The 26,547-nt window shown below is 40.2% G+C and overlaps 2 protein-coding genes across 16 annotated transcripts in view; one reads left to right on the top strand and one right to left on the bottom strand.

The window, feature by feature from the left end:
- The window catches only part of CILK1 (ciliogenesis associated kinase 1), a 26,977-nt gene extending 18,544 nt beyond the window's left edge, over positions 1–8,433 (bottom strand). Inside the window, exons 1-4 of one of the 15 annotated variants that reach the window (XM_059842743.1) lie at positions 8,296–8,433; positions 7,680–7,782; positions 1,948–2,209; positions 22–76 (exon numbers count right to left, since the gene is read on the bottom strand). In XM_059842743.1, coding sequence (XP_059698726.1) covers positions 22–76; positions 1,948–2,048 — 156 coding nt within the window. In that variant the 5' untranslated portion in view covers positions 2,049–2,209; positions 7,680–7,782; positions 8,296–8,433. Of the gene's footprint in view, positions 1–21; positions 77–1,947; positions 2,210–5,678; positions 5,814–7,679; positions 7,898–7,978; positions 8,186–8,295 lie in introns of those variants that run through there. The other 14 variants (XM_059842751.1, XM_059842739.1, XM_059842752.1 and 11 more) reach the window with 14 other exon arrangements.
- FBXO9 (F-box protein 9) lies at positions 8,377–26,547 on the top strand. Its single transcript, XM_059842755.1, has 13 exons — positions 8,377–8,518; positions 12,314–12,391; positions 13,387–13,545; positions 13,978–14,035; positions 16,479–16,578; positions 19,648–19,778; positions 21,010–21,124; positions 21,649–21,767; positions 22,041–22,131; positions 23,148–23,243; positions 23,954–24,047; positions 24,745–24,899; positions 25,973–26,547. Exons 1-13 carry the CDS (start codon positions 8,516–8,518, stop codon positions 26,079–26,081), a joined length of 1,308 nt encoding a protein of 435 aa, XP_059698738.1. The 5' UTR covers positions 8,377–8,515; the 3' UTR covers positions 26,082–26,547.

Here is a 26,547-nt window from a genome sequence, read left to right as displayed (position 1 = left end):
ACCATTGAACAAAACAAGTACCTTAACCTCTCGAAGGTTCATGCACTCCTCCCAGGAATAAAACTTTCTCTTCATTCTACAAAAGTAGAGGGGAAAAGAATAACTAATAATGCATTGAAAACATCAGCTGTTCTTAGAACCAAAAGCCTCACTGCATCTTAACAATTCAGTTCTTTCATGAAAATGTAAGATGCCAGCTCCTTTGTCAAAAAACTTTACATCTCTAGACAAGGTATAGTCAAGTTGATTTACTAGAGTACACACTCAAATAGAATTACAGTCAAATAACAGTTACTCTTACACAGGACTGCATTTTTCTGTATATATATATATTGCTGAAAATAATTCAGAGCCTTCAACAAGCTCAGGCATGCTATTTTTCTTTCTGGTCTTATAATGCAGTGGAATAGAGTCTAACTGTGAAAAGAACAAGGGTAGTTTTAACAGTTTTGACACAAATCAAATGAAGATCCAATCACTTCACTGGGTCTCCAATTTTATCATATACTCCTTGCCCATCTTCTCTATTTTTGATTTCTCTGTGATTTTAGTATTTTGCTGTATTTCTACATTTTCCTTCGTCCACTACTCCCCATGTTTCTCCTTCCCTTGAAAGGTGCATCTATCATGCCAACTGCCTTTCGAATTCTGCTTTCCCCTTCGAGCTTATAAGCAACTCTGCTCTAACAGAAACAAACTGTGTGGCAGTTTCTCCCAAGCCAGACTGTAACTCTGAACACAATATTTGTGTGTAATGTATGGTCCTGTGTGTTCATACACATTTTGATTACCATTCAGTTCTTTGAGATGTACCTCTATGCTTCAGGACCAAAAGGATGAAGGCTCACACAAACATGCACACAGAAGATCACAGACTAAAACTTACAAAAATACTCAACTGTGTACAGTCTGGATTTCAGAGCGAGTTAGGCACTCTCTGAAGATCTGAGCCTTTGCCTTTAATGATAATTCAGTACTACTCATTATTGTAGCAAGTTTCCAGTTTGAAATTGGCTCTCACAATTAGAGCAGTTTAAGAACTACAAGCCCTTCATGTCATGAAGGGGTCTTAGCAGTGTTTTTGCAGTTAGTCTCTTGTGCACTCATTTAGCAGGCCACTTCTGTTTTTAACAAAGGAAGAGCATTAACACCTAAGCTAAGAGAATACTTCTGGCTTGGTCTGATTTTTCTGAGTTTTTCCCATATTGCAAATTGAAAATTAAAGCAAGACCTTCTAAGCAAGGTCTGATACAGACAAAATACCCTCAGCAAAGGGGATTTAGAAAGTTGATAAAGCCAGCTATTGACTCCTCATACAAAACAGCATTGTACTAAAAGCTCTTTTGACAAGTCTGTCCCTTGTCATGGTCACTTTTTCAGGAAGGTGCTTGCAATGCTTTACAGCTGTCTCTTACCATAGCTAGGACAAATAAGCCATTTACAAACTAAAGTGGCTACTGAAGCAGAAGAGAAAATCAAGCCAACTTCTCAAAGGATTTCAAGAAAATCTTAAGCTGAAAAGACCAATATGTCATAGCATAAAAGATACAGATAATGGACAAAGAGATCAGTTGTGTTAATTATCACTGCAGTATTAATATTCTATTGAAAATTAGACTACAAAAGATATGTTCCATATATGCAGCACCAAAAGGGCTGTAGATTCCAAAGCAGCATTGCAGAATACTCTAAGTAATACGTAAAACACGTTTGACTGCACATAGCAGCAGAGTGCTGTTACACAATAAGCCTATGTATCTCACCCTCTTTATTCCCTGATGAGGCTTTGGAGAATACAAGGAACTTTTTCATACTGCCCAAATACAACTCCATATTAAAAAGCTGCATGGAATGTGAAGTACTCAAACCAGCATGACCAAGTTGATGCGGACCTAGAAAGGAAAAACCTGGACTAGGCATTATTAAGTAATGTATGAGAACACTTACTTTTTAATGGCTATTAGCTCTCCAGATTCAATGCTTCTCCCTAGGAGAACAGAGCCGTAGGTCCCATCACCAAGCTGTCTGATAGTTTTGTACCTATTCATGATGAGGATACTTCAGCTGCAAGCGCATTTCAGTCCTTGGCGTTTCCCGTGTTTTTTCTCCTTCGAGTGTAACCAGTTCTTTCTGCGGCAGCATAAATATAGAGCACTCAGGACAGTGTGAACAGTTGCAGGAATCATGTTTTCAAGACTTAGCCTTTGGTCTGAAAGCACAGAACATAATCCAATTGATTTCTGTACCCTTCTGAGATTGCTTGTTCGCGGACTGCACTCTCCTTCAAGAGAACAGTCCCTGTCAGCCATATACGAACAGCTGTGCTGGTGCCTCACCAGCACAGGGCCAGCCTGTATCTGGATATAACTGGGTAAAATCCCTAAAGCCAGTCCCATGCTAAAGCTAAAGGTATCTTAGAGAAAGCTTGCAGGCAGCCCTGATGGGAGACACTATTACTAAAGTCACAGATAAAGTCTCACAGCCTGGAGAAAACAGTCTGCTACCAGAAAAAATGAAGTTTTACAATACAATAGAAGGTGATCTGTTCTAGCCAAATTTTTAGGCATGTAAGTCACCATCTTACAAGTTACACTGCCATCAGTTAAAACAATATCCTGAATTTCCATATGATCCTATGTGAGAGAGCACACACGTACGCATTCCTTTAAACAAAGTGTGCAGAGGAGGAATATGACATTCATGTCAGGTAAGACCAAATATATTTCACTACAGTAACTCTAAGCATGAATCAGTCTCTAGAAGTAGTGGCAACATCAGCTTATCTTCCCAGCATTTTGCTGTAACATTGCATGAGCAAAAAAACCCCACAGAACAGTTTGAATTGCAAGGCACCTTAAAAATAACCTAGTTCCAACCCCTGTGCCGTGGGCTGAGACACCTTCCAGTACCCAGGCTGCTCAAAGCCTGACCCAGTCTGGCCTTGAATCCTTCCAGGGATGGGGCATCCACAGAAACTCTGCTGGATAATAAAGCAAAAAACATATTGTTTCTAGTTTAATGTAATTGTTGCTGGTATTTCCTCAACTGCAGTTTAGAAAAAATGTAATCTATTCTATGTAAACTAATCATACATTTGAAATAAAACATAATTTCCCTGCAATGAAGTTTTGGTCACTTGCATTCTCTTATTCTTCACCTCTTAAAAAGACAACATTATTCATGGCTAATGACTTTTGCCTTCAGTAACGTGTATTTTAACTACATTTTCACAATTTTTTTCTGTAGTAGCATTTTATCTCCCTTATTTCACAAAGCTGTATTACAATTTTAGAGGTAATGGGATTATGTTACTGGAACTCTGAACTGACATCAATGCAGAGCCACAATCCTGCAGATGCAGGATGTTGTGAACAGATGCAGGATGTTGTGAACATCCTTTATTTTCTATTGTCTAAGCCTACTAGCCCTACTAATACTGGTACAGGATTAAAGACCAGGAGGTTTTAAGTCAGAAGACCTTTTGGCAATCTACCCTTTGTGCAGAAAGTCTCTAAATCTATCTCAGACACTGGTCAGTGTCTCAGACAGGCAGGAGGAACTGCCCTCTAGCAGTACCTGTTTCTTTCCACACACTCACTACTACAGAGAACCAGGACGGAGCACCTTACATTAGAGACCTAATCCCACATTTTGTATTACTTGCCAAGGAACACAGAGCCTGTCTCTAACAACAGCAGTTTCAAGTACCAGTTCCTTTTTGGCTGTTTTCAGATTGTGCACGTGAATAGCACAAAGCTATGTTTAGTGGTCTGCATCCAAGTTAAAAAGCTTTAACCTGCTTACTCCAACTGGTCGTTGACTGCATGGCAGCTCAGAAGCCTTCATTCATAACCTTGGCAACAAGATTTCAAACAAAGACATTGTCTTACACGTTTTCCTAGTCTGAAAATCTAAAATTTACTAATATCCAAGAAATTTTATACAGTAATTTCAAATCAACACAGCTGGGACTCTTCTGCACATACTGCCCTGATGATAGAGTTCTGACAGAGTTCTAACAGCTGTGATGTCTTAAAATTCAGACTCCCATGCTGTCCCTGATTTACCATTCACATATCCCTTTCAAAGAACTGTGACTGAAGAGTGGAGGAGCACCCTTGCCTCATATTTAATAACCACAGCAAAACTAAAGATGTTTAACATTACTAGCAAAAATCACCAATGGCTGAATAGATTGGTCGTTTGATGTCTCTTGAACAGATACAAGTGGTGAGCCTATTTATTGCTTACTGAAGATACTAAATTGCCTCTCCTTCCCACAGCCACCAGTTTTCAAAAAACGTATATGAAATTATCTTTGCAATCGTCAAATGTGACCAAAACAGACTAACTGAAGTATTTTTGAGGAATAAGTGAGTAGAGAAAAAAAAACAACAAAACCAACCAAACAAAAACCCCCAAAAACAACAAAAACCCCAAACATAAAAAAATCAAAAAAACCTCAAAACCCCCCAAATCCAAAACCAAAAAACTAAAACACAAAAAAACTAACCCCCACCCAAACGAAATAAAGCCCCCCAAAAACAAACAAAAAACCCCCAAACCCCCAATCAACAACAAAAAAACCACAAAACAAACAAACAAACAACCCCAATGAAATCAGAAACAACAAAAAAACCCAATCCAGTCAGAAAACACATATTTCAGTGAGGAATTAACGCTAAAAAACATGCCAGGATGCACAGTTAACCCAGGTCTCCTGGAAGCACAAATCCACCTGTATGAAAACCCACTGACAAAACCTCAATGAAGTCTTCTCCTGTTAACTCGATCAGCACCGTTTCTTCCTGTTAACAATGAGGTTGTTTTAAAAATCTACTTTACTCGGCCTTCAGACTGTTTCACCTGAGTCCCACTCAAATTACTGAAAAGAGCATGAGTCTCCGACAAGCAGTCTGCAGAGGTACAATACGTATCATCTAATCTTAAAGTACAATCCACAAAAAGTCACGTCGTCAGAGGATGTAAATATAAACTGCAAAAATATCTTAGAGCAAAACGTGTGTTGTTACTAAAGAGTAAAACGTAAACCCCTTATTTCCACCATGTTTTAACACCGTGTACAAACTCTACCTCACCTATACTTTTTTCTCCGCAGAAATCGGACAGCAAAACGCCTTTAATACCAAGCCTAATTCAATACATCGAGAGTGCTTTCTAACTAAGTACAACTCAAATCTACTGTTGTCGCTCATGAACCCTTTAAATACGTATCCACTCCTGTTTGAAGTGCCGAAGCACTGAGAACTGAAAGCGAAACTGGCTCGTTCTGCCACAGCTGAGAAACGCAGACAGTAAACAAACAGCATGTGCCTTTTTAAACTTGTCCTGCGCTGTGGCAAATACTCGAAGGTATTACTAGCAGGAAGCAGTGAGAAAGCCGCGGTTCAAAGCCGTGGGTGTCCATGGGTGCGGTCCCAGCGGCTTCCGCGTTTGTCAGAGAGCTGTGAGGGTGCCCCATCAGCTGCACAGCCTAGCAGGGACGGACGTGCGATGGCGGGTCCGCCGCTCAGGCCAGGTCCCGGCTCCTGCCCGGCCTCCGCGCCCGCCCAGCCTCGGCCCCGGTACACTCGAGTGCCCCCGCTCCCGTTCCTCACTGTACGGGACCGCGGGTCCCCCGGCCCGCCGTGCCCGTGCCCGTGCCCGGCAGGACTCACCGCGGACGCGTCTCCCCGGCTCGGGCCCGGCCTGCGGACAGGCCCGGAATGGCGGCGCCGCGGCCCCGCCGCCCCGCGGAGCAGCTGCGGCCCAGAGCGGCCCCGCGCCGGCCTCGCTCGGCCCATGGCGCGGCCCCGGCCCCGGCCCGGCCCGGCCCCCCGCGCCTCCGGCCCGGCCCGGCCCGGCCCGCCAGGGCTCCCCGCGGGGGGACAGCGCCCCACGACCGCGGCCGGGGCAGCCGCGCCGGGCCCCCCGCAGAGAGGGCGCTGAGCTGAGTGTTAACGAGAAAAAAACAAACCAAACCATCTCTGGAGCAGCACTCTTATGAGAGACTGCGGGAGCTGAGCCTGTTCAGTCTGGAGAAGACTGGGAGGGGATTTCGTTAATGCGTAGATTTATCTCAGAGGTGGGTACCAAGAAAGATGATGCCAGACTCTTTTCCGGGGTGCCCAGTGACAAGACGAGAGCAATAGACATAAACTGAAACACATGAGCTTCCATCAACCGTGAGGAAGAACTTTTTTACACTGAGGGTAGCAGAGCACTGGGACAGGCTGCACAGGGAAGTCTAGAGTCCCTCTCCAGAGACACTGAAAACCCACCCTGAGCGCATCCCTGTGTAACGAGCTCTAGGTGACCCTGCCTTGGCAGGGGGGTTGGTCTAGATGACTTCCAGAGGACCTAACCAAGCCTAACAGTTCTGTGATTCTTGTGAAAACAAAACCCAGCCGAACAAAGATGAACACAGTCATCACAGCCTCTCACATCTCAGAGAAGAGTTTAAACAACAAAACTAGAATGCGGAAATACCAAACTGTGAACAAGTGGGAAGAATATTGACATTTTAAGTGGGGGCCTGTGCCTTCCTCACCCAAGCACCAGCAGCTCACCCTGGCTCGGACAGAGTCAGCCTAAGATATAATGGGAAGAGCAGTAAAAGGAAAAGGAGGAACAAAAAATTGTTCTAAAACAATTGATTATAAGGACTGTAATAGTGATTCAGGAAATGTCAGCTTCTTTTTACACTTCATCCTTTAGTTTTTAAAAGTAAATCATAGAGTTAATTCCCAGGGTTTGGAAAGACAGGATGAGCTAGTGCTGTAATTCAGAAATACAGTGTAGGACAAGACCTTGCTAAAAAACAGGTGTGGGGAAAAACAAAGCTCTGGGTGCCTCCCCCACCCCATCTAGTCGGAGGCTAATCTTTATATTTACACGAATATATCATAAAGACTCAAATTCCCTCCAACACACAGGGCATGATTCTCAGTGAAGCCAGGAGGAGCAGTGTACACTTATATGAGATCTCTTCTTTAAGCCACCTATATTACATCCCACGTGCAAATCACGTATTTGCACTCAGCCCTGCAACTGCCACAGGATGCCGTTTTGCTGTTGTTACAGGCAAGGCTTTTTCATTCCCAGTAGACTAATAGAATTACTTGGATTTGAAGTGACCTTAAATATCATCTAGTTTCAAGCCCCCTGCCCCTTTCACTACACCAGGCCGCTCTGACCCCCACCCAAACTGGCCGTGAACACTGCCGGGGATGGGAGATCCACAGCTTCTCAGCGCAACCTGTGCCAGTGCCTCACACGTAAGTGCCCACGGTCCTCACAGTAAAGGATTTTTTACTAATATGTAACGTTTAATATCTAAGAAGAGGCACACCCAGGTGGGAGAAAATCAAATTTGAGTCCAAACGAGAAGCGGCTCTAATGATAACCAGTTGTAGCCACGAGCACCCAATCTCAAAACCTCAGGTGGCCATGCTGTGCCATCTCAACTGCTCACACAGCCCACCACCAGCACCCAGTCCCCCCGCTCCCCCACCACGCTCGGCTGCCGGCCAGGAATCGGCAGCTCCCTTGCCTCTCACTCTCTCCTCTCCACAGAGCAGCTCTACAGTCATCTGGATCTGAAACCCACAGTGGATGCCGGCTCCCACAGCCCATGCAGCCCCATTTCCCGCCCCCGCTGCGCAAGCCTGAGCACTCACCTGCCCCTCCAGAGAAGACACACGCCTCCTCATCCTCCTCCTGAAACCGCTCAGGGCAGGAGACGTGCACAAAGGTTCACAGATCCATACACGTGGTTTTCTTCTGGAACAAAAAGACTGTGATACGCTTTAAAAAAACAGGTTTCGTCCAGTTTTAGAAAACCTGACAAGGCGTGTACTGACAGCAGGGGATAACTGTGCTCACTGAACTGGACGGGCAAATTACCATGGCCACGAGATTCAATGGCCTCGGCACCGCTGTTATCTCTACAGCGCGGCACCGAGCGCTCTCCCGTTACCTCATCGGCAATTTGCCTGTGCCAAGGTCCCGGCCTGACCGCAGTCGCAGCGAAAATCGCGGCTCCCGGACATCGCTACTTTACCTCGGTTCCCACTCCTGGAATCGCTCCTCCCGGGATTCCCACTCACTACAGTTCCCAGCAGCCTTTGCTCTGCCACCCTTCCCCTGGTGTGCCGCCGCGGACTACGTTCCCCAGCAGGCCTTGCACCGCGCCGCCGCGGGCGGCAGAAGCGGCACGGGCCGCGGTGCGCACTGGGACGCGGAGTATGTGCGGTCGCGCGTCGTAGCGGCCCGCGCGGGAGGCGGCGCTCTGACCTGGCGGGTTTGCCCGGGCCGTGTCCCGCCGCTCCCGCCGCCGGCCCTGCTCGCCGGGAAGATGGCTGCCGTCCGCAGGGCCCGCAGGGACTCCCGCTGCGTGGTGCGCTTCTCTGACCGAGAACTCTGCTAAGTGCCCCTCGCGGGCAGGGAGGACACACGGACCAACCGGGGGAGCAGAGCCCCCGGGACGGGACAGCGCCGCCCGAGCGTCGGCAGCATGGTGAGCGGGCCCGGGCGGCGGGGGCTCAGCTGCCGTGCAGGGACGGCCGGGCCGGACCGAGACAAGGGGTGTGTGTGTGGGAGCGGCCCCCTGGCCGAATTGCTGGCAGGCAGCCCTGCCCTGCCCACCTCCGGGCACCGAGCGATGCTTGTGGGAAACGTGCCGTGATCCCGCCCAACCGCGGCTTGACACGGCCGCCTCCCGCAGAGGATTTTGATGAGTGGGGCTGCTTGGTTCTGGAGCGATGTAGCCCTCCGTAGGAACGCGTGAACAAAATTCCTGTGTCATTACAGGGGCGCGTGCCCTTCCTTTCCCTCTATTCCCTCAAAAATGTGGTGGCATAAAGTCACTCAGTAATTTAAAGGACTCTGTGGGCCAGGGACTCGAGTTGAGTTTGTCGTTTAACATATCAGAAATACTCTGGTTCGGCATTGCTTTATTGACTGCGCCTCAATATGGATTCAAGTATCCATGATGAGAACTCGATCATTCAAAGTTAAACCATTTCTGTCACACAGGAGCTGTTAAAATGTCTCACCACGGTTGTAAAAACCCTTGGTTTTGAACGCAGTGTTGTTTCTACCACATTTACAGAAAAACAGGGTGGCTTTCTCATTTTTTTTTAATAAAACCAAGAGGAATGTTAGCTGGCAGTCACTGTTTTGCTTTGCCATGCTTGCTCCTCCCTGAGTTCTGTATGGTTCACACATAACGCAGCCCTGTTCAACTGGTGACACTAAGCTTCGAACTGTTTCTGATCTTGGTTTTATTTTGCTGAAACACAGATCAGAGCTATTAAAGGTCCTGACGTTCCAGATAGTTTAGTGAGCGGTTAATGTACTCTGGGGAAATCAGCATGCAATTATTGATTGCAAGACAAAACTGAACTATGCAAATAAACTAGTTCTGCATTTGGCAAATGGTTTCTAAAGCTTTGCAAGCAAATCAGAATTGAATCTACTCAGCTGACTTCTTTTTTTATGAGTTGCTGCCTAAATCAGATATTTACTTTTGACATGTTACCTTTTGGTGGCTTGATAGACTACTACTTTCCTCATGGAAAATTAATCAAGCCAGTCAGCCAGTACACAATACGATGTCTTCCTTTCAATCAGGATGAAGTCACTGTTCCATGTGACAGCTGACTTTTATCAGGAGAAAGGCCAGCAGCACAATGATGAACTATCTAGATTTATCCCCAAAGTAGCAGTTAGAGCACAGTGTTCTGTGAATTTTAGTGAATTTTCACTGTGTACTTACAGTGTACTGTAAGTACGACACAAGCATTCTCGGAGTGGGGGCAAGGGGCCCATTTGTGCATGTTGGGAAGTGCTTTAGGTGTGATCTCATGAGCTGTCTGCTGGTAAAGGTCCTTGCTTCACAGTACCTGTGTTTACTCACTTGTCCCAGCAAAACCATTGGGTTTCAGCAGGTCAGATAAATAGCTGAAGGTTGTTAATAGACATCAGTTTTCCAGTTCATTCCTATGCAGTAGCAATGAATTAATTACTTTACCGGTAAGTTCAGAGGGCTGGGCTCTTAGGCTGCTACTGCTGCCACAAGACAGGCCTTTCATATGAGAGATTGCACATCACACATGCCTACGGTATAGAGAAGGTAATGACAACACTTCGGTTGTAATCAAATTCATGATGGTTTTTGACAACTTTTAGACTGTAGGCCAGGTTTTCATATTACTTTTGGTTTGAGTTGAGAGCATATTTAAGTTTCAAAGAGCCTCACATAACATTTTGGATGCAGTTGGTCCACTACGATGTCTGACTGTGACTCAGAAATGAAGAAGTAGGGCAGGTGGATGGAAAGGAGGGGTTGAAAATCAAGAGTTGAACAGATTAGTGAAATATAAAGTTTTTGAATGAGGTAAACTTCATCCAGCTTCCTAACCTTCTAAGTAGTTTCAGAGCATAAATGAGTTTGTTTACAGACTTCAGGAGTTAAAGGTTTTAATGGGCGTGGCTTTATGCACAAGATGATAGTGTGTTGATTTAGTTTAGAAATTGCTAATTTCTGCATTTTGCAGATAAAACCAGGCTTATTCTGCCCAGACTGGAGAGCTGCCTGGACATAATTCAGCTGCAAACCAGAAGACTTGCACTCTGCACAGACAGAATTAGGCCTTATTTCTGTCACCCACTGCCATAATAATGCACTTTCAGACACCCATTTCAGAGCTAGCTCATTCCTAGGCTAGCTCTGCTTGGCCAACAAAATATTCCTGAGTGCTAATAATGTGGTAAGACTGTCGTACTCATAGGGCATTAACTGCCTGCAATTAAATTCTGGAATCAAAGCCCATGAAATTTCCAAGTTATTTACTTCTTGCTGAGATTTAAAGCCACTACTGTTTTATAGTGTTCTGGCTCACCTGTTTCCTCTACTGGGAAATTAAAAATGAGAATGTAGAAATAGATGCAATATCTGTTTATCTTCAGCCAACCAACCATGTCTATCAAATGTTAATGATAAATTATCTGAAACCTCAGTGAAAACACTTTTACAGCTGGCAACCCACTTATGTTTATGGTTGTTGGGGAATATGAAGACATGTGCTAATTCCAAGGAGGTGCTTGTCACCAAGAAGAGACATTACAGGTTGCCTTCCTATCACGCTTGCTAGTATTCTGTAGTTAGATCAGAACTTCCAGGTGCTCTAAAAATGGTATAAGTTTTCTGAGTACAAGAATGCTTTGATTTCTGCACTTTGATTATGCAGGAGGTAGAGATTTCTCTTTGAGAGCTTGGTAGAATCTCGCTGACAGAATGTCACTTCAAGTCTCCGAGTACTGAGTACAATAGGAAGGAGTGGGAAATAAAACTTTTTAAGTAGTTGTGATAATGTTAGGTTTGCCTGCTTGTAATCTCACTTTGCATTATCTACTTGCCGAACTATAGATGTGAATTTCAGTGCAGAATGGCAGAAAAACTGGTTTGCTTCAGCTGCAGGAAGAACCTTAAACAAATGTCTTAGTTGAGATTTTGGGGTGTTTTTTCCCCCCTTACTGGCATCTTCCTGTTGTTGGTATTGTAGTGGCTTCTGACTAATGCTCAGAATGAGTTTTCCTTTGTTTTAGTACAGACTCCATAAATCTCAGTATATTTCACTATAATAATTAATTTGCTTATTTTAAAGTTTTCTCTTAAACTAGCCAGTTTAATTTTCTATGTAGAGCCATGTTAGGTTTAGTCAAAGGTCTTATTTCAGGTTTTATTTGTTTAACCTGTCTCACAGCTGTACTGTAAATAAAACCAACTGTCAAGCTCTCATGCTAGCTTTTTACTTTATTTTCCAGTACATTCTTTTTTAGTTTCACATGTATATGTAAAGTATCTATTGTTAATTCAAAGCACTTTTGTGGTCTTGCAAATATTAAACAAATCAAAACTACTGGTTATCTTCACAATGGGAAGATAGTGATTAAATTTTAATTTGTTGGACAAAGGACATTATTGTTTAATACTGAAGCTTTTGCTCTGTGCTTTGGCACAGACACAGTGTATTTAGTCAGGTATGCTGGTGTATTGCAGCATGGAAGCCTTCAAGTGATACACAACTAATCTGTGTTGGATTAAAATGCAAAACCCATCTTCATTGAATATGAACTTCATTAATATGGAAGTACAACTGATCTCATTAGTTTGAAAATTAATTTTTATCATCAAAAGGGAAGTATGCCTAATTTTTATTTTAATATGTGTCTGTGACAGTTGCTCTTTGTGACTGTGCTGTAGGGACTTATGCAGACCCTATAATCACATTTGACTGCTCTCTACTAGGCAGAAGCTGAAGATGATTGTCACGCTGATTTGGTAAGAACCGATGACAGTGAAAGATCTGGTGAAGCAAATCTTCAGGTATGTCTCTCATGCTAGTGGGTTTTTACAAACATAGTACTGCTGTTATTTAAACTGCATCACTTATCTTCATTTATTTACCACACATTTGTTGATCTGACAAATGCTTAATCTTCCTGCCCCTCCAAAAGTGAGATAAATTTTACATTGTGTTCCAAGTGTCAGATTCAGTCTTTAGCTATCGGTGTAGATGAAAAGAAAGCTTGTGACAGATCTGGAATTTCTTTGAAGAGCTGTAAAACTTGGACAGCAGTTTCTGTGATCAAATTCCAGTTTAACTTGTCGCTTTCTACTGGACCAGAAAGCTGATAAAAGCAGTGTAGTAGAAAAGTGTGTTCTCCTACAAGACTAGATTTCTGTTTAGTTGCTCCCCAGAAGTTCTGATGATTGCAAGAGACCTGTAAAGTGTAACTTCCAAGATGCTCTAAAAAAAGGCATGACAGGAATTGCAACTTGTATTATTTCACAGAGCATAGTCCATACTTTTAAAAGAGAAAGGAGTAAGGTCTTATTTGTATATTTTATAAATTGCCATCTTGAATGTTAGATAACTTAGAATGCTTGTGAACAAAAACCTGGATTTTCTAAATTTGAATATTAAGAGCTAATTGATTTATTGCTTATGAAAATTCTGCATGAACAAGAACAAACATGATCACGTCTGGAAAGATCACTTTTCTGTGGAATCTTAAGTCATAGCCATAATACTAACAAGCACTTCTTGAAACATCAGTTTTTCTTCTGAGGTGAACAGTCCAGAAAAAAGCACTTTTGTTATTGAATGAGACTGAACAAGTACTTGTGCACTTTTTTGTTTTAATTTACCACTAAACAATTGCTAGCTCTCTGTGCCTAAATTTACTGAAGCCATCTAAGACTTGGAAACGTAAAGCATAGTTTTGAAATTCTTTTTTGTGTTTGTACTTTATAATTTCTCCTCAGATGATACACTGTCTGAATATGTGATACTATGTAGAATTAATCATGTTTTTTAGGCAGAGCTCCAGATGTTCAGAGCTCAGTGGATGTTTGAGCTTGCCCCAGGTGTGAGTTCTAGTGGGTTGGAACCTCTGCCATGCAGGGCGTCGTCAAGAGAACCTGGACTAAAGTCTGTCGATGCCAGGGGAAAACAGGAGATAGCAAAAGAGGAAAAGGTACAGAAAAATATGCATAATATTGAGGTTTTATTTGTCTGTATTACTGTTCCACTATAACTTTTCTAAAAGCAATGCTGAATTATATCTGGAGAAACAACAGAGGTTATTATCTCGTTATCTCCATACTAATGTCTGCATAATACTGCAGTGATTTTTCTAGTCTTTATGTTTGCCTTGGTGTCACCTTCACAATCTGCTTTCTGAAAGGCTGTATGTAAGGGGTGAGCCGCAGGAATACAGATAGTTTGTTAACTGGGAATTTCAGTCATCTTATGTCTTGTAGCACATGGGTATGTCTTCTCTATGGACTTATTTTGGTATCTCTGTCATAGGTACAGTAGGTAAGATCAAAAATAATTCTAAGTCAAGTGTCATTGCACTTGTATTTATAAGGAATTAAAGAACTGCTCTGTGTAATTTATTGTGCAGGCAAAAGAACTTTTCCTGAAGGCAGTGGAAGAAGAACAAAATGGGGCCCTTTATGAAGGTAAAATGAAAGTCTACAATGGACACCCTTATTGTAGAGAAATTTAACACCTGTGATTTATGGGCAAATATTCATGGTGCCAGTGAACATAAACTATGGGCTAACGGTGGTTTGAGAGCTGTGTCATTCAGAGAAGCAAACAGACATGCTATAGAAGGAACCATCATATCAGTTCTAAGGTTGAGGTAAAGTTAAAATGACATCAAGGAAGGAATTTCTGACTTTCAGGCAATATAACAGTATCTTAGAATGCCTCTTTATGTGACTTCTGCAACTTGAAATTAGCATAATAATTAATCAAGGCAATAAACTATTTCCTGTGCTCACAGTTCTCATCATTCTACTGTAAACAAATCTACTGCTTTAGTGCTTTTTTGTTTGGTTGTGGGAGATTTTTGGTGCTTTTTTTTTCTTTTTTTGGAGAGGGCTCTTTGGGTTTGGGGGTTTTTGTTTGTTTTTTTGATTAACGCAGCATGCTAAATAGCTTTTTCAAGAATTCCTGCAATGAACATTCAAATCTGGTAGTCTTTGAGGTGTGTCATAAAATATTTAAGGTGCTTTGCCTGCTTACCTGCACTCTTGCTATCAGCAGTAGTAAAAATGGAAATTCAAAGTTTTTTTCCTTATATTTAGTTTTCAGAATCTAGAGAGTAAGAAGGCTATTCTAACTTCCAAGTCCTGTAGGTCAGTAGTGGAGATACTAATTTTCTCTTTCTTTCATGTGTGAAAGAATGCAAAGCAGAATGTATGTGCCATCCTGCTCATCCACCAGAGGGCTTGGCCACTGTGTTTATAGTGCAGGTGCAAAATAAGATAAAATACAGAAATCTGGGAGAATTCTAGAAGCTCCTGAACTCAGCCACCTGCTGAATACAAAATTTTCACTTCACCATGGGAATTTTTCCTTCATTTTCAAGGGATTTCTGGTTGTTGTTTCATATCTCATATTAACTGAGAGAAATATGAGTCCCTTGTAGTTAATAGAATCAGTTATCTCAGTTTCTAATTAGTTACCTGTTTTTACAGAGCAAAATTATTTTAGGCTAAGATATGATGAATGTTTGGTAAAGGATTAAGTGCACAGTAAAAAATATAAAAAATATGTCAGTAAAAACCTGGTACATATTTAGGAAATAATGCAGTAGATTGTGAAGGTTATTTCTGAATAAATTAAAAAAAAAGGTGAGGAAAGCAGTCTATTTAAACATTGTGTGTATAAAATGAAAGCTGTGGCTTCATCTGCTTCAGTGCTCTCCTTGTATGTTAAACATAGCAGGAAAGAAATACTAATATCAAACAGTTCATTCACAAAAGCATTTCAGACATCTGGATTGCATAAATGTGAATTCATCTTCCTCAATTGAATTTGATTTGGAACTTAGAGAAACTAAACTGAACTATTTCTACACATAGATCTGTATGAGACCTTAGAGGCACAGTCCTATGCCAGACACAGATATATTACTGAGCATATGCTGGGACATCTGTTTTCAGACCAGGCTTTTATTTGCTGACCTGGCCCAGGTCACCAGAATCCAAGCCTGCTTCTGAAATCTGCTGATACCTGATGTTTGTGAGACAGTTATGTGCTGCAGCTTGTTCTTGCTTAAGTATAGTAGAGGCCTTGTCTGTAAGATTAAATGCTAAAGTTGAGACTGATCTCTATTTAGCTGGTTCCTGGTATTTTCAATCCTCAACAGCCAGAGGATACTATTTGTCAGTCACTGGCCCTGACATGAACTCAAGGAAATAGGAACATTTACTAGTCCCAAACTCAAGTTTCTCAGACTCATCAGTCAGGTTCTGAGCTCCACACTCACTGATGTTTTATTTGAGTTTTGGTTTTAAGAGTCCAAGCTGAAGAAGAATTGTCCTCTGATCTTGGTATCACTATGGTGGAATACAAAGAAACATATACATGCATACATGATTTTACTGCTGGTATTAATAGATAGAATGTGCATACATTGAATTAATTTAAATTAAGAAGCATTCACAGAGCTGACTCAGGAGGAAAACATACTGCAGCTTAAATAACAGTTTGTTGCCACAGTGATGTTCCTGAACCTCTTTCTCTGGGAAATCTTTGCCAGTGCCAGGCACCAAACAACATCAGGAGTTTGTAATGTTCTAGTGTAAAATTTTCTACTCCATAGCTGAATTTGTGGTAATTAAGGTAAATCTGTAAAAGCTGAAACACATCTGAGCTAACTGTTTGTTCTGAAAAAATACATGAGTTTTTTAGTTTCGAAAACAGGTCTTTAATGTTCCTCTCTTCTGCATTGAATTGAAACCTGCAGTTTAAACTAAACAAGCTTTCCTAGGCAAGGGCACTTTCCATGTTTTTAGTGTTTTTAGGTGAAACTATCTCTGAAAACAGTCTTTGCTTTGATAAGCTAGTATGGACATCGGATATGTTTGAACATCAAACCTTTATTTTCAGCCATCAAGTTTTATCGTCTAGCCATGCAGCTTGTACCTGATATAGAGTTTAAGATCACCTATACACGGTCTGCAGACGGTGATGGAGTTGGAAAGAGGTGGTGAGTATGAAATTTTACAAATTAAGTGCATAGGAGTACTGAAATATGACTATTTTTTTTTCCTGAAGGATATCAATATTCGGCTGTAATATGCAGTTGTCTCTTAGTATCTGCAAAACTTACCTACTCTCACTGGAGTAGACTATATTTTCCAAAGACAGTAACAGGCTTGTTTGGAGCTAGCTAATTTCAGGGGGAAGGATTACAAATAGTTATGCTGTTACTTAATTTTAAAAAAGCATCAGTCACTATTTTGATTTTTGTTTTTCAGATCTAGGATGATATACAAAGTTGTAGATGGCAAAAAAAAGAATTAGTTAAAGCTTCATACTAATAAAATAAGCATCTTAATTAAGCAAAGGAATAATCTCTTCTTGCGCCAACACTGCCAAACGAGAGCATTTTCAGTAGAGCAATACATTTAGAAGCTCAGAGACTGCAGTCTGAGTGATCTAGTCTTTCATCAGGATACACATCAGAATACCTAACCTCAGTGCAGAAGATGTGCAGTGACTTAGGGCTGCCGTAACTTGAGCCCAAGACTCATGTCTAAGGAGGGCCAAAACTTCTGTTCCAGCCCCTGCAGCCTAACACAGACAAGCTTATGGAACAGCTTCCCAAATTCTTGCTTACTCATAGCAGCTCTTGGTGCTCCTGATAGCTGCATCAAAAAATCCAGATTTTTATGAAAAAGGAAAGCACAACCGTGTCACTGTGGTATTACTAGCTCAGTCTTGTTGCCCCAGGACAGTACAGCTCCAATGCAGCTGTTGACTTAATATAAAAGAGTGCAGGATGGTCTAAGTGCTTTATTTCCATCCATTAGGTTTATATCTGAATGTGTTGCTGGCATGACATCTTTGCTGTGCATTTGTGCACTAGGAAAACTGCTGGATCATGCACTATAATCATGTAAAAACCTTGGTTTTTATAGGATTATTTTCTTACTTCAGCATCATTTTCTCCACTCCATTAAGACTCTCTGACCTGAAGTTGGGCAGGAGTGGCCCTTCTGGAGGGTGAGAAGGCTCTGCAGAGAGATCTGGACATGCTGGATCAATGAGTCAATGCCAATTGTGTGAATTTCAGCAAGGCCAAGTACTGGATCCTGTGCTTGAATCACAACAACCCCATACAGAGCTCCAGGCTGGGGGCAGTGTGGCTGGAAAGCTGCCTGTTGGAAAAGGATTGTGGGGTCCTGGTTGATAGTTGGCTGAGCATGAGCCAGTGTGTGCCCAGGTGCCCATGAAGGCCAGTGGCATCCTGGCCTGTACCAGCAATAGTGTGGCCATCAGGAGCAGGCAGGGATTGTCCCCCTGCACTCAGCACTGCTGAGGCCACAGCTCCGGTTCTGGGCCCCTCGCTGTGAGAAAGACACTGAGGGGCTGAAGCCAGTCTAGGGAAGGGCAGTGGAGCTGGTGAAGGGTCTGGAGCCCAAGTGCTGTGAGGAGCAGCTGAGGGAGCTGGGGGTGTTTAGCCTGGGGAGAAGGAGGCTCAGGGGACATCTTAAGTTCTCTACAACTAACTGAAAGGAGTTTGTATTCAGGTAGGGGTTGGTCTCTTCTCCCAAATAAAAAGCGACAGGACAAGAAGAAATGGCCTCGGGGTGTGCTTTGGAGTGAATATTGGGAAAAAGTCTTCACAGAGAGGGTTGTCAAGTGCTTGAGCAGGGTGCACAGAGAAGAGGTTGAGTCATCATGCCTGGAGGTATTTAAAAGATGTGACATGTGGCAGTTAGGGACTTGGTTTAGTGCCGTGTGAATGGTTGGGCCTGATGATCTCAGAGGTTTTTTCCAACCTAAGTAATTCTACAATTGCGTGGATTTTTATTTGTTTTTTTAAATGTTGCTGTACTGTTCCAAGCACTTTGTGGCAGTGAGGGAAAAACAATGAGTAGTCTCAGCTGTTACTCTACTGTTTAAAAGCAGTATTTATAGAGATGTATTTCTTGGAAGAGGTTTCAGTTTGTGCTTTCTGAATTACTGTTGTAGGTGTTTCATACAATCTTGATGAGAAAAAACAAATTACACAATTAGATTTGAAAAAACAGTTTACAGTGTGGCCTGTAGGTATTGGGACTGACCATCATACTCATCAAAATAAAGGAAGGTATGTTCAGTGCAACTTCTTACTGTAGTCTTAGTTAGGATAGGCCCAAACATAATTGTCTTCTGTATGATACTTCAAAACCCATTGGTAGGTCTACCAGTTGCTTGCTTATATTCTCAACTCATTCTAGTACCTTGTTTAGAGTAGAATTGAACAGTATTAAAAAGTACTATAAGATTTCTTAATTAGCCTGTATACCAAATCAGGGAAGAAAAGGTGGTTTGTGATGTGCTCAAGGAGTTCTGTGGCGTTTCTGGTTATTTGGGGCAAGCAAGTAGGCAGCTATCAAAAAATCATATCATGATATACAATTTAAATTTAGATTTCTTTTATTAATGTGGTAATGTTCTTTTATTACTTAGTAATCCTTCAGACTTACTGATGAGTAGCAAGCTTGTTGTTTCCATTCTGCTATCTTCTTCTGGCTCCTGAAATTGATTATTTCTGCCTATTTACAGAATAGGTACAAAAATAGTTTTCCTTCATTACTGTTGAATACACCCACCAAGGATCACTCTTTAATGAGTAACATGAGCATGAAAAATAATCCTATATTGTTTCCAGTATCTTACATCATGAGTGGAATTACAAAATACAACTTAATTTAACAACACTTTATTTCCCGCATATGCCATATCTTAGACAAAGTAAAAGATGAGATTTTTCTTTTCATGAGGTCAAGAAATTCTTCAGTAAATTAAATAAAAACTGGGGTGGGAATTTAATGAAAAAGCCCCAGTTGTTACTGTAAGAGGCATTCCAACAGTGTCTTAATGATGTTGATCATATTTCAGTAGTTGTTTTATTGTATGATGAAATGTGATTGCTTTAAAAATGTACAGGAAACAACTCTTTTGAATAGGAGTATGGCAGTGGATTGATGCCAAGATGAGGACATCTGTTGGTATGTTTTGTCCAATACAAAACATACCAACAGTGTTGGCATTGCCCCTTTTCTAGCGTTGAGGATAGCAAAGAGGATGACAAAATGGCAGATCTCCTGACGGATTTCCAGCAGCAGTTAACTCTTCAGGAATCTTCAGTCAAACTTTGTCAGCCTGAAGTTTATGTCAGCCAGACACACATCTCAGGTAAGAGTTAAGATACGCTGTAAGAGTTGAGAGGAAGAATTTATATTGACGTTCCACTTTATTAAAACATTTGTCTCCTTCATTCAAAAGCCATCTTTGAAGAAGTGCATACATTGTCTCTTTATTTACTTCTGTAGTTAGATACAAAGGAGAAAAAATTATCAGCTAGGTAAACAGATCTTCTTCTCATACCAGATCTTGTCTTTATCACACAAGCTTTTTCCATGTAGTATTTCTGAGCAGAATTTTCAGGATCAGAGGCATACTTAAAAGTAGCAACTTCTAGGAATGGACTTGCTGAAGTAAGTATATTCCAGTTTTCCTTCCAGTTCTTTTGGTTTGGTTTGCAAATACAGTTATTACTACAATATTTAAGTGTGAGTAAGAGACAATTGTTTTATAGACTATGCATCTTTATATTTCTTGATTTTATCTGACTGTGTGTAAGATTTTTCAACAAGTGTGTTTTCAGAGTCAGAAAGACTGTATAACAAAGCTAGAAAGTCTTTTGAAGGTTAATGACTTTCAGTGCTTCAGTTCTAGGACAGTTATCTTGAGACTTTCTTATGAGATCTAAATTGTAGAGAGTGTATATGAGCTATGATCTCTCTTAAAAACAGATGGCTTAGTTCTGCATCCTAAATTATCAGTTGCACTTTGAAATCTTGGCCTTATATCCTTTGTTGTGGTCAAGAAAAGAAAATAAAGTAAGTGAAGCAAATCAGAACATAAAGAAAACAGGGTTTTAAGCATTATTTTATTTTAATAACTGGTGCATTGTACACTTGGGAAAATGTATTTCCTTTTTTTACCAGTAAAGACAAGATGTTGCAGACGTTACTCTAAAATGATCTCAGGAGATGTGTCCTTGGAGCAGCAGTGTTGGTCTTTCTAGATTAATATTCTACTTTCCAGCCAGTCCTGTGTTCTAGTATCTTTTTTCTGACTTTCTTTATGGCAGAAGGAAAACTTTTAAAAAATCACATCAGCTTCAGAAGTTAGTAAGCCAAAAAGGATTGAAAGGATCCTTTATGGACATCACATCTTATCTATAGTGACCTTTTAAATTTTTTTTTTTTTTTTTTTTTTTTTTTTTTTTTTGTTCTCTGGCATTGGGCTACAATGTGAAATGTAGGATTTTTTAATGGAAAGTCAAAAGCCAAACCTGGGATTATGAATAACCTGTTGATTTACAGGTTGCATCTAACAAGGATTTCTTGTCTCTTTCTAGCGTTGCCTATGGAAGTACTAATGTACATTTTCCGATGGGTGGTTTCAAGTGACTTGGATCTGAGATCATTGGAGCAATTATCTCTTGTTTGTCGAGGATTTTACATTTGTGCCAGGTATTGTAACTAATTTATCTAGAGTGAAACTTCTTTTTTTGCACTAGTATGTCCTGCTTTTCCTTCCCATGGACATTTTCACGATGAGCTCCTCACAGTGCTAATCAGCTTCTGAATACACTACTAAATGAAATGTGAGATAGATGACTTTACTGCAATAAAAATCTAGCAGAAAGTATTACTTGTTCTGCCTTGTTTGTAAATTAGCGTTTAAGGTCTCCAGAATAATGTTGTCATGCTCAAGTAGCCACACAGAGATGTGCAAGGGAGCTGCAGTGTTGTGGTTCTGTACTTGGATGAAAATGACACTCTGTTCTTCAGTTTCACTGGGAAGAGGAAAAGGCTTTCAAACAATCCAGGATTAAGTAAATTTGTCAAGGGTTTTAAATTATGAGCTATTTTTGTCCAAGAAAGTTTCTTTTAATTGCATCCAAGCTAAGTAAGAGAGCGTTACTTTGATATATAAAAGCTAAACAGGGTTTGTAGGGAAGTTATGGGGTTTGTTTTTTTCTTGTTTTCACTAGAGATCCTGAAATCTGGCATCAAGTCTGTTTGAAAATATGGGGCAGGAGCTGCAATAAACTTGTTCCATATGCGTCTTGGAGGGACATGTTTTTGGAAAGGCCTCGCGTTCGATTTGATGGTAAGCTGTACTTTTGGAAATAATTGTAACTGTGTGACAAAAACAGTCTGGTGGGTTTGATGTTTGTGATGTTGGTAGACCTAATCTGAATTTGTTTGTGCATTGCAATTTGTAGAATATCTGCAAAGAGAAGGGAAAGGTGCAAGGGATGAAAATAAAAACTTCCATGTATTTAAGTAACAAAACCATAATCAGAAGTTTTAGATAATTGGCTTTTTCATGGTAAATATTTTACATTCTTAGTTTTTGTTCATATTTTTTCCTTTTCTGTAGGTGTATATGTCAGCAAGACAAAATACATACGTCAAGGAGAACAGTCTCTTGATGGTTTCTATAGAGCATGGCACCAAGTGGAATATTACAGGTAGAGCTGTAGTACAATGAGTGAGTGAAATGTTTCTCTCTCTTAAGTTCTTTAAATCCGCCCCGGCCACCACAGACAATAATCATTCTGTAAAAGTGAATGGGACTGCTGCAGTGTGTGTGTAAAGCAATATGTATTTTTGAGAATAGGTTTTTGAAATACAATCTAATAATAGATCTAATAATATAATTCTATGATAATTAGAAAGTAGCTTAGAAACACGTTTCATCCTTACTTAAACCGTGTCATGTGGCGAAAGCTTGAAGGCTTATAACAATTAATACTTACCTACAGATTTCTTTCCCTAAATGACATTTGCTCTCCATGTCTGATACAACACATGATACAATTCAGCAAAGAGAATACATGTGATTATGCAAGATCAGTCATTTAGCATATGTGTAATCAGTTGTAAAAATCAAGAGACTGAGCTTTCTCATCTTGCTGTAAATGCCTTGCCATTTGTTTCCTCAGCCTGATTTTTTGCTGTTGTTCATCTTGCTGCTCCCAGCATTTATTGTTTCATTCTGCTGTCTCTTCTGAGGCTGGAAACTGTTCATAGAAAGCATTGAACCTGATGGCTGTTGCTGTGCTCTCAAACATTAGCACAGAACTTGAGTACTGTAAAAATCAGGTTCCAGAACCTGAAAAAGTCCGTATGACATTACTACTTTTGTACTGATACTGTAATTTAGATTTTGTTGCATTGGTATCAGTGGATAGGAATGGAGAAACTTGAGGTCAGTTTTGATCGCAGAGTAGCCACCTTGCTTTGGTAGAGGTGACAAAACTTCATAACTCTTCATAACTTCCTCTTTCAATATTCATAACTCTCTTCTGATTTCTGATCTTTTTTTCTGTTATGTGTGAAGATATGTGTTTTCAAATGCTATTACCTATTAAGTTCTAAATCCTTCCGGGTAACATCCTGTGATTTTAAAAGCCAGCAAACAGGGAAAAAAAACAGGAAAAGGATATATTTTCTAGGTTTGCATTGTGTAATTATGTTTTTGCAGGTATTTGAGATTCTTTCCAGATGGTCAAGTTATGATGCTGACAACTCCTGAAGATCCTCAATCTATAGTTCCTCGCTTACGGACTAAAAACACAAGGTTATTGAAATAAAGTATCTGGCTCTACAGTTTTCATTTTGCTTTTACCTAGCAATTTCTATTTACTTTTGTCTCAGATTCTATATCCTGTCTTAGCAAAACAGTGTTATTTATATTGTGTTATAGATGTTTATAATTGTCTCCTAAGAACTACAAAAAATTTTGATCTTTATTCAAAGATATCTTTAATTTTAGGGTCCTGATATTGTAATTAGATTTTCTTTATGGGTTACATGATTTGAAATGTTTAAGGCAAGTAAACAGAACAGTCCTTTTAAAGATACTATTTTGTTACTGCCTGCCTTCTCACACTTCCTTAACTTGAAGGAAAGTGAAGATTTCAGTGAGATATGTTGCAATTAGTACTTTCTGATATTTGGACATAAATACATAGAAAATTGTTTGGAACTTCAAAACAGGTTTGAGCTGTTCACCAGAAATCTATAAATATTTAGCAGTAGGCTAGGTAGAACCAACCAGCTTACATTTACTGTCCTGTTTGGGAAAATTAGAAGCAAGTTTCTGAAACGTTTTCACCATTTAATATAAATGATTAGGCTTTATTGCCTGCAAGTAAGAAATAGTTTGTATCATAATGCTGTGTAGTCAGTCTTTGTTTCATTGCTGATGCTTGTATTAAAAGAACAGCACACTTTTGAGACACAGAATATTTTCATGTCCTTGACATTATCCTCCTTTTAACCTTCCAGAACGGATGCAATCTTGCTTGGCCATTATCGCCTTTCCCAGGAAACAGACAATCAAACCAAAGTATTTGCTGTAATAATGAAGAAAAAGGAAGAGGTAGGTAGAAAAACAGAATAGAGAAGAAATAGATTTACAAGATTTTACTCAGACTAAGTGTTTAAAGGGACCCAAAGATTTGCCTTACACCAAAAGATTTAAAAGTCAAATTAATTTTTAAACTGTTTAAAAATAAAATATAAATAAATAAGCATGGTGATGTCACTTACATTTGTCCCCAAATCTGTAATAATTTATTAAGGCAAATAAATACCTGGTTCAAATTGAAACAGTTGTTCTCACCCCTAGTTTTTATTTATGGTGCTATTTGGTGTCAACATCGTTAACAGGAAAGAAGGACAAACAGGTCATTTTCTGAGAACAGATTTGACTGTGTGCAGTTACTTTCCACAGCATTTAATAAAACTAGATAAGCAGTATTTGTTACTTGAACTCTGAATGATTTGATCAACTTACTTACAAATTCTTCTGATGACCAAAGTGCTAGTCAAGAGAAACTTGTGAAGAGTAAGAAGTGTTACAGTGACTGTGCACAGTTCGTGGTGTCCTCCATGCTTCTTTTGCTTTCTGTGAAAACTTCTTCCATTGTTAGCATACACATTTATGTATTTTGAAGGAACAGTAGTACTTGTTTTTAAATATAGAGCTTTACCAATCTGGTCTCACAGTTACTTAGGATAAATAGTTGCACAGTGTGTTCTTTGTAGGTCATGAAACTTCTTATTTCTCTGTACAGAAACCAGTTGATTACCACAAATACAGGTATTTCCGCCGAGTTCCTGCTCAAGAAACGGATCACAGTTTCCATGTAGGACTACAGTTGTGCTCCAGTGGGCGCCAGAGGTTCAACAAACTTGTGTGGATACATCATTCTTGTCACATCACTTGCAGGTGAGTAAAGGGAGAACAAGAGCCAAGAAAGATACTAAACTGTAGAATTAAAGGTGATGTTAATTTGTCCAGTACTAAGTACAGAAAATGTGAAGAGTCTGAGACTTAGGTGGCTTTAACAGAATGTAATGAAAATGGTAACTGGTCCTGACTTGAAATACAGAATGAACTTTTATGTAAAGAAATCCCAATATTTTTTAAACCTGTTTTAATGATAATAGGAAGTTTCCTAAGTAGTCTAATTATAGTTTTTTAACTTTTTTAAAGATTTATGCATAGTGTTTGATTTCAGAACTGAATCAGGGTTGAGTGACTTAATGTGGTGTTAGTGAGGGCGTATGGAAAGTGGGTATTCATTAAGATATATATCTTTTCCACTGGGGATGTGCAGACTAAAGATGTCTGTACTTTTCATGTGAGAACTCTTAGTGTTACTAACTATATAATTCAGCAATGTTACTAACTATATAATTCAGCAATGCAGAATATGGGCATGTGACCAGCTGTTCTGATCACTTGCCAGGCAGGAGCCATGGCCACTGTTCTTGCACCTGACACTTCAAATTACTGTCAAGTTGGCTTTCCAGATGCTGGATGTTGGCAGTTAGGGTGGATTTAGTCCTTGTCTTTCAGTGTTCTTAATATTCAGTGTTTTTATACGAATGTAGCTCAGCTATTGAGCTGTGAGAATATAAAATGCAGGAAATAAACTTCTTGGGGATTGGGAGTATAGGTAACTTCCATAAACAGAAAAATTGCTTTTGTAAAAGCTAGTGTTGTCATACCTAATTTATATTGCAGATATTCATCTCAGTATGAAGTTTCTGTACTGCTCAGGTCTTGGAGCTCATAATAAGAGTGGAAAAGGAAAGTGGTTTCTTAGGTATGAATGTAAAAGTGGATTCTGTATAGTGTGATTCAGCTAAAAGTCAAATGCTTTCAGAACAAGGCATTACAAAAGACACTTTATTCCAACTGTAGTTTGATGCACACACTGTACTATGGAAGATGATTGCATGAGGGACTCAAACAGCAACTTGTGTCTCATTTAACTTTTACAATGCTCTTTGCAGATCGACTGGTGAGACAGCTGTTACTACTTTCGACATTGACAAAATGTACACCCCTTTGTTCTTTGCACGAGTGAAGAGTTTTACTGCATATTCAGAAAAGCCGCTCTAAGAAACACCTTCTCCTCTCACAACTTTTGCATGAGTAAAAGGTTGTAGCTAATAAGCACTTAAGTTATAAATGTGTATATATTTGGAGCATTTTAAATTTCTGGGAAATGTCTTGAAGGCAGTATGTTCTATTTGATTGTGAATTGCTGGGATTTTGTTTTGAGATTTTGTTTTGATTTTTGTTTTGAGAAGTTTATGAGTGTTAAACACCTTTTATCTGTGCTAAGAATTTGATAAACAAAGTTTTGTTGTGTTGGGTTTTTTTAAAAAAATATTTTTAAATCAGTTTGCTTAAAATGTCTCTTCATCTGCCTAGACACCAGTTCGTTCAAAAGGAATCAAAAGGAAATCTCACTGTCCATGGGACAGTGTGTATGGTCTCTCCTGAAGACTTGAAATGTGAAAAGGGAGAAAGTTGTCATCTGTGACTTAAAAGAACTTCAAATAAATGTTTTCTTTAAATTAAA

Source organism: Haemorhous mexicanus, chromosome 3, assembly GCF_027477595.1.
Source record: "Haemorhous mexicanus isolate bHaeMex1 chromosome 3, bHaeMex1.pri, whole genome shotgun sequence".
In the NCBI taxonomy this organism is placed as follows: Eukaryota; Metazoa; Chordata; class Aves; order Passeriformes; family Fringillidae; genus Haemorhous; species Haemorhous mexicanus.
This window is presented reverse-complemented; position numbering and strand designations above follow the sequence as displayed.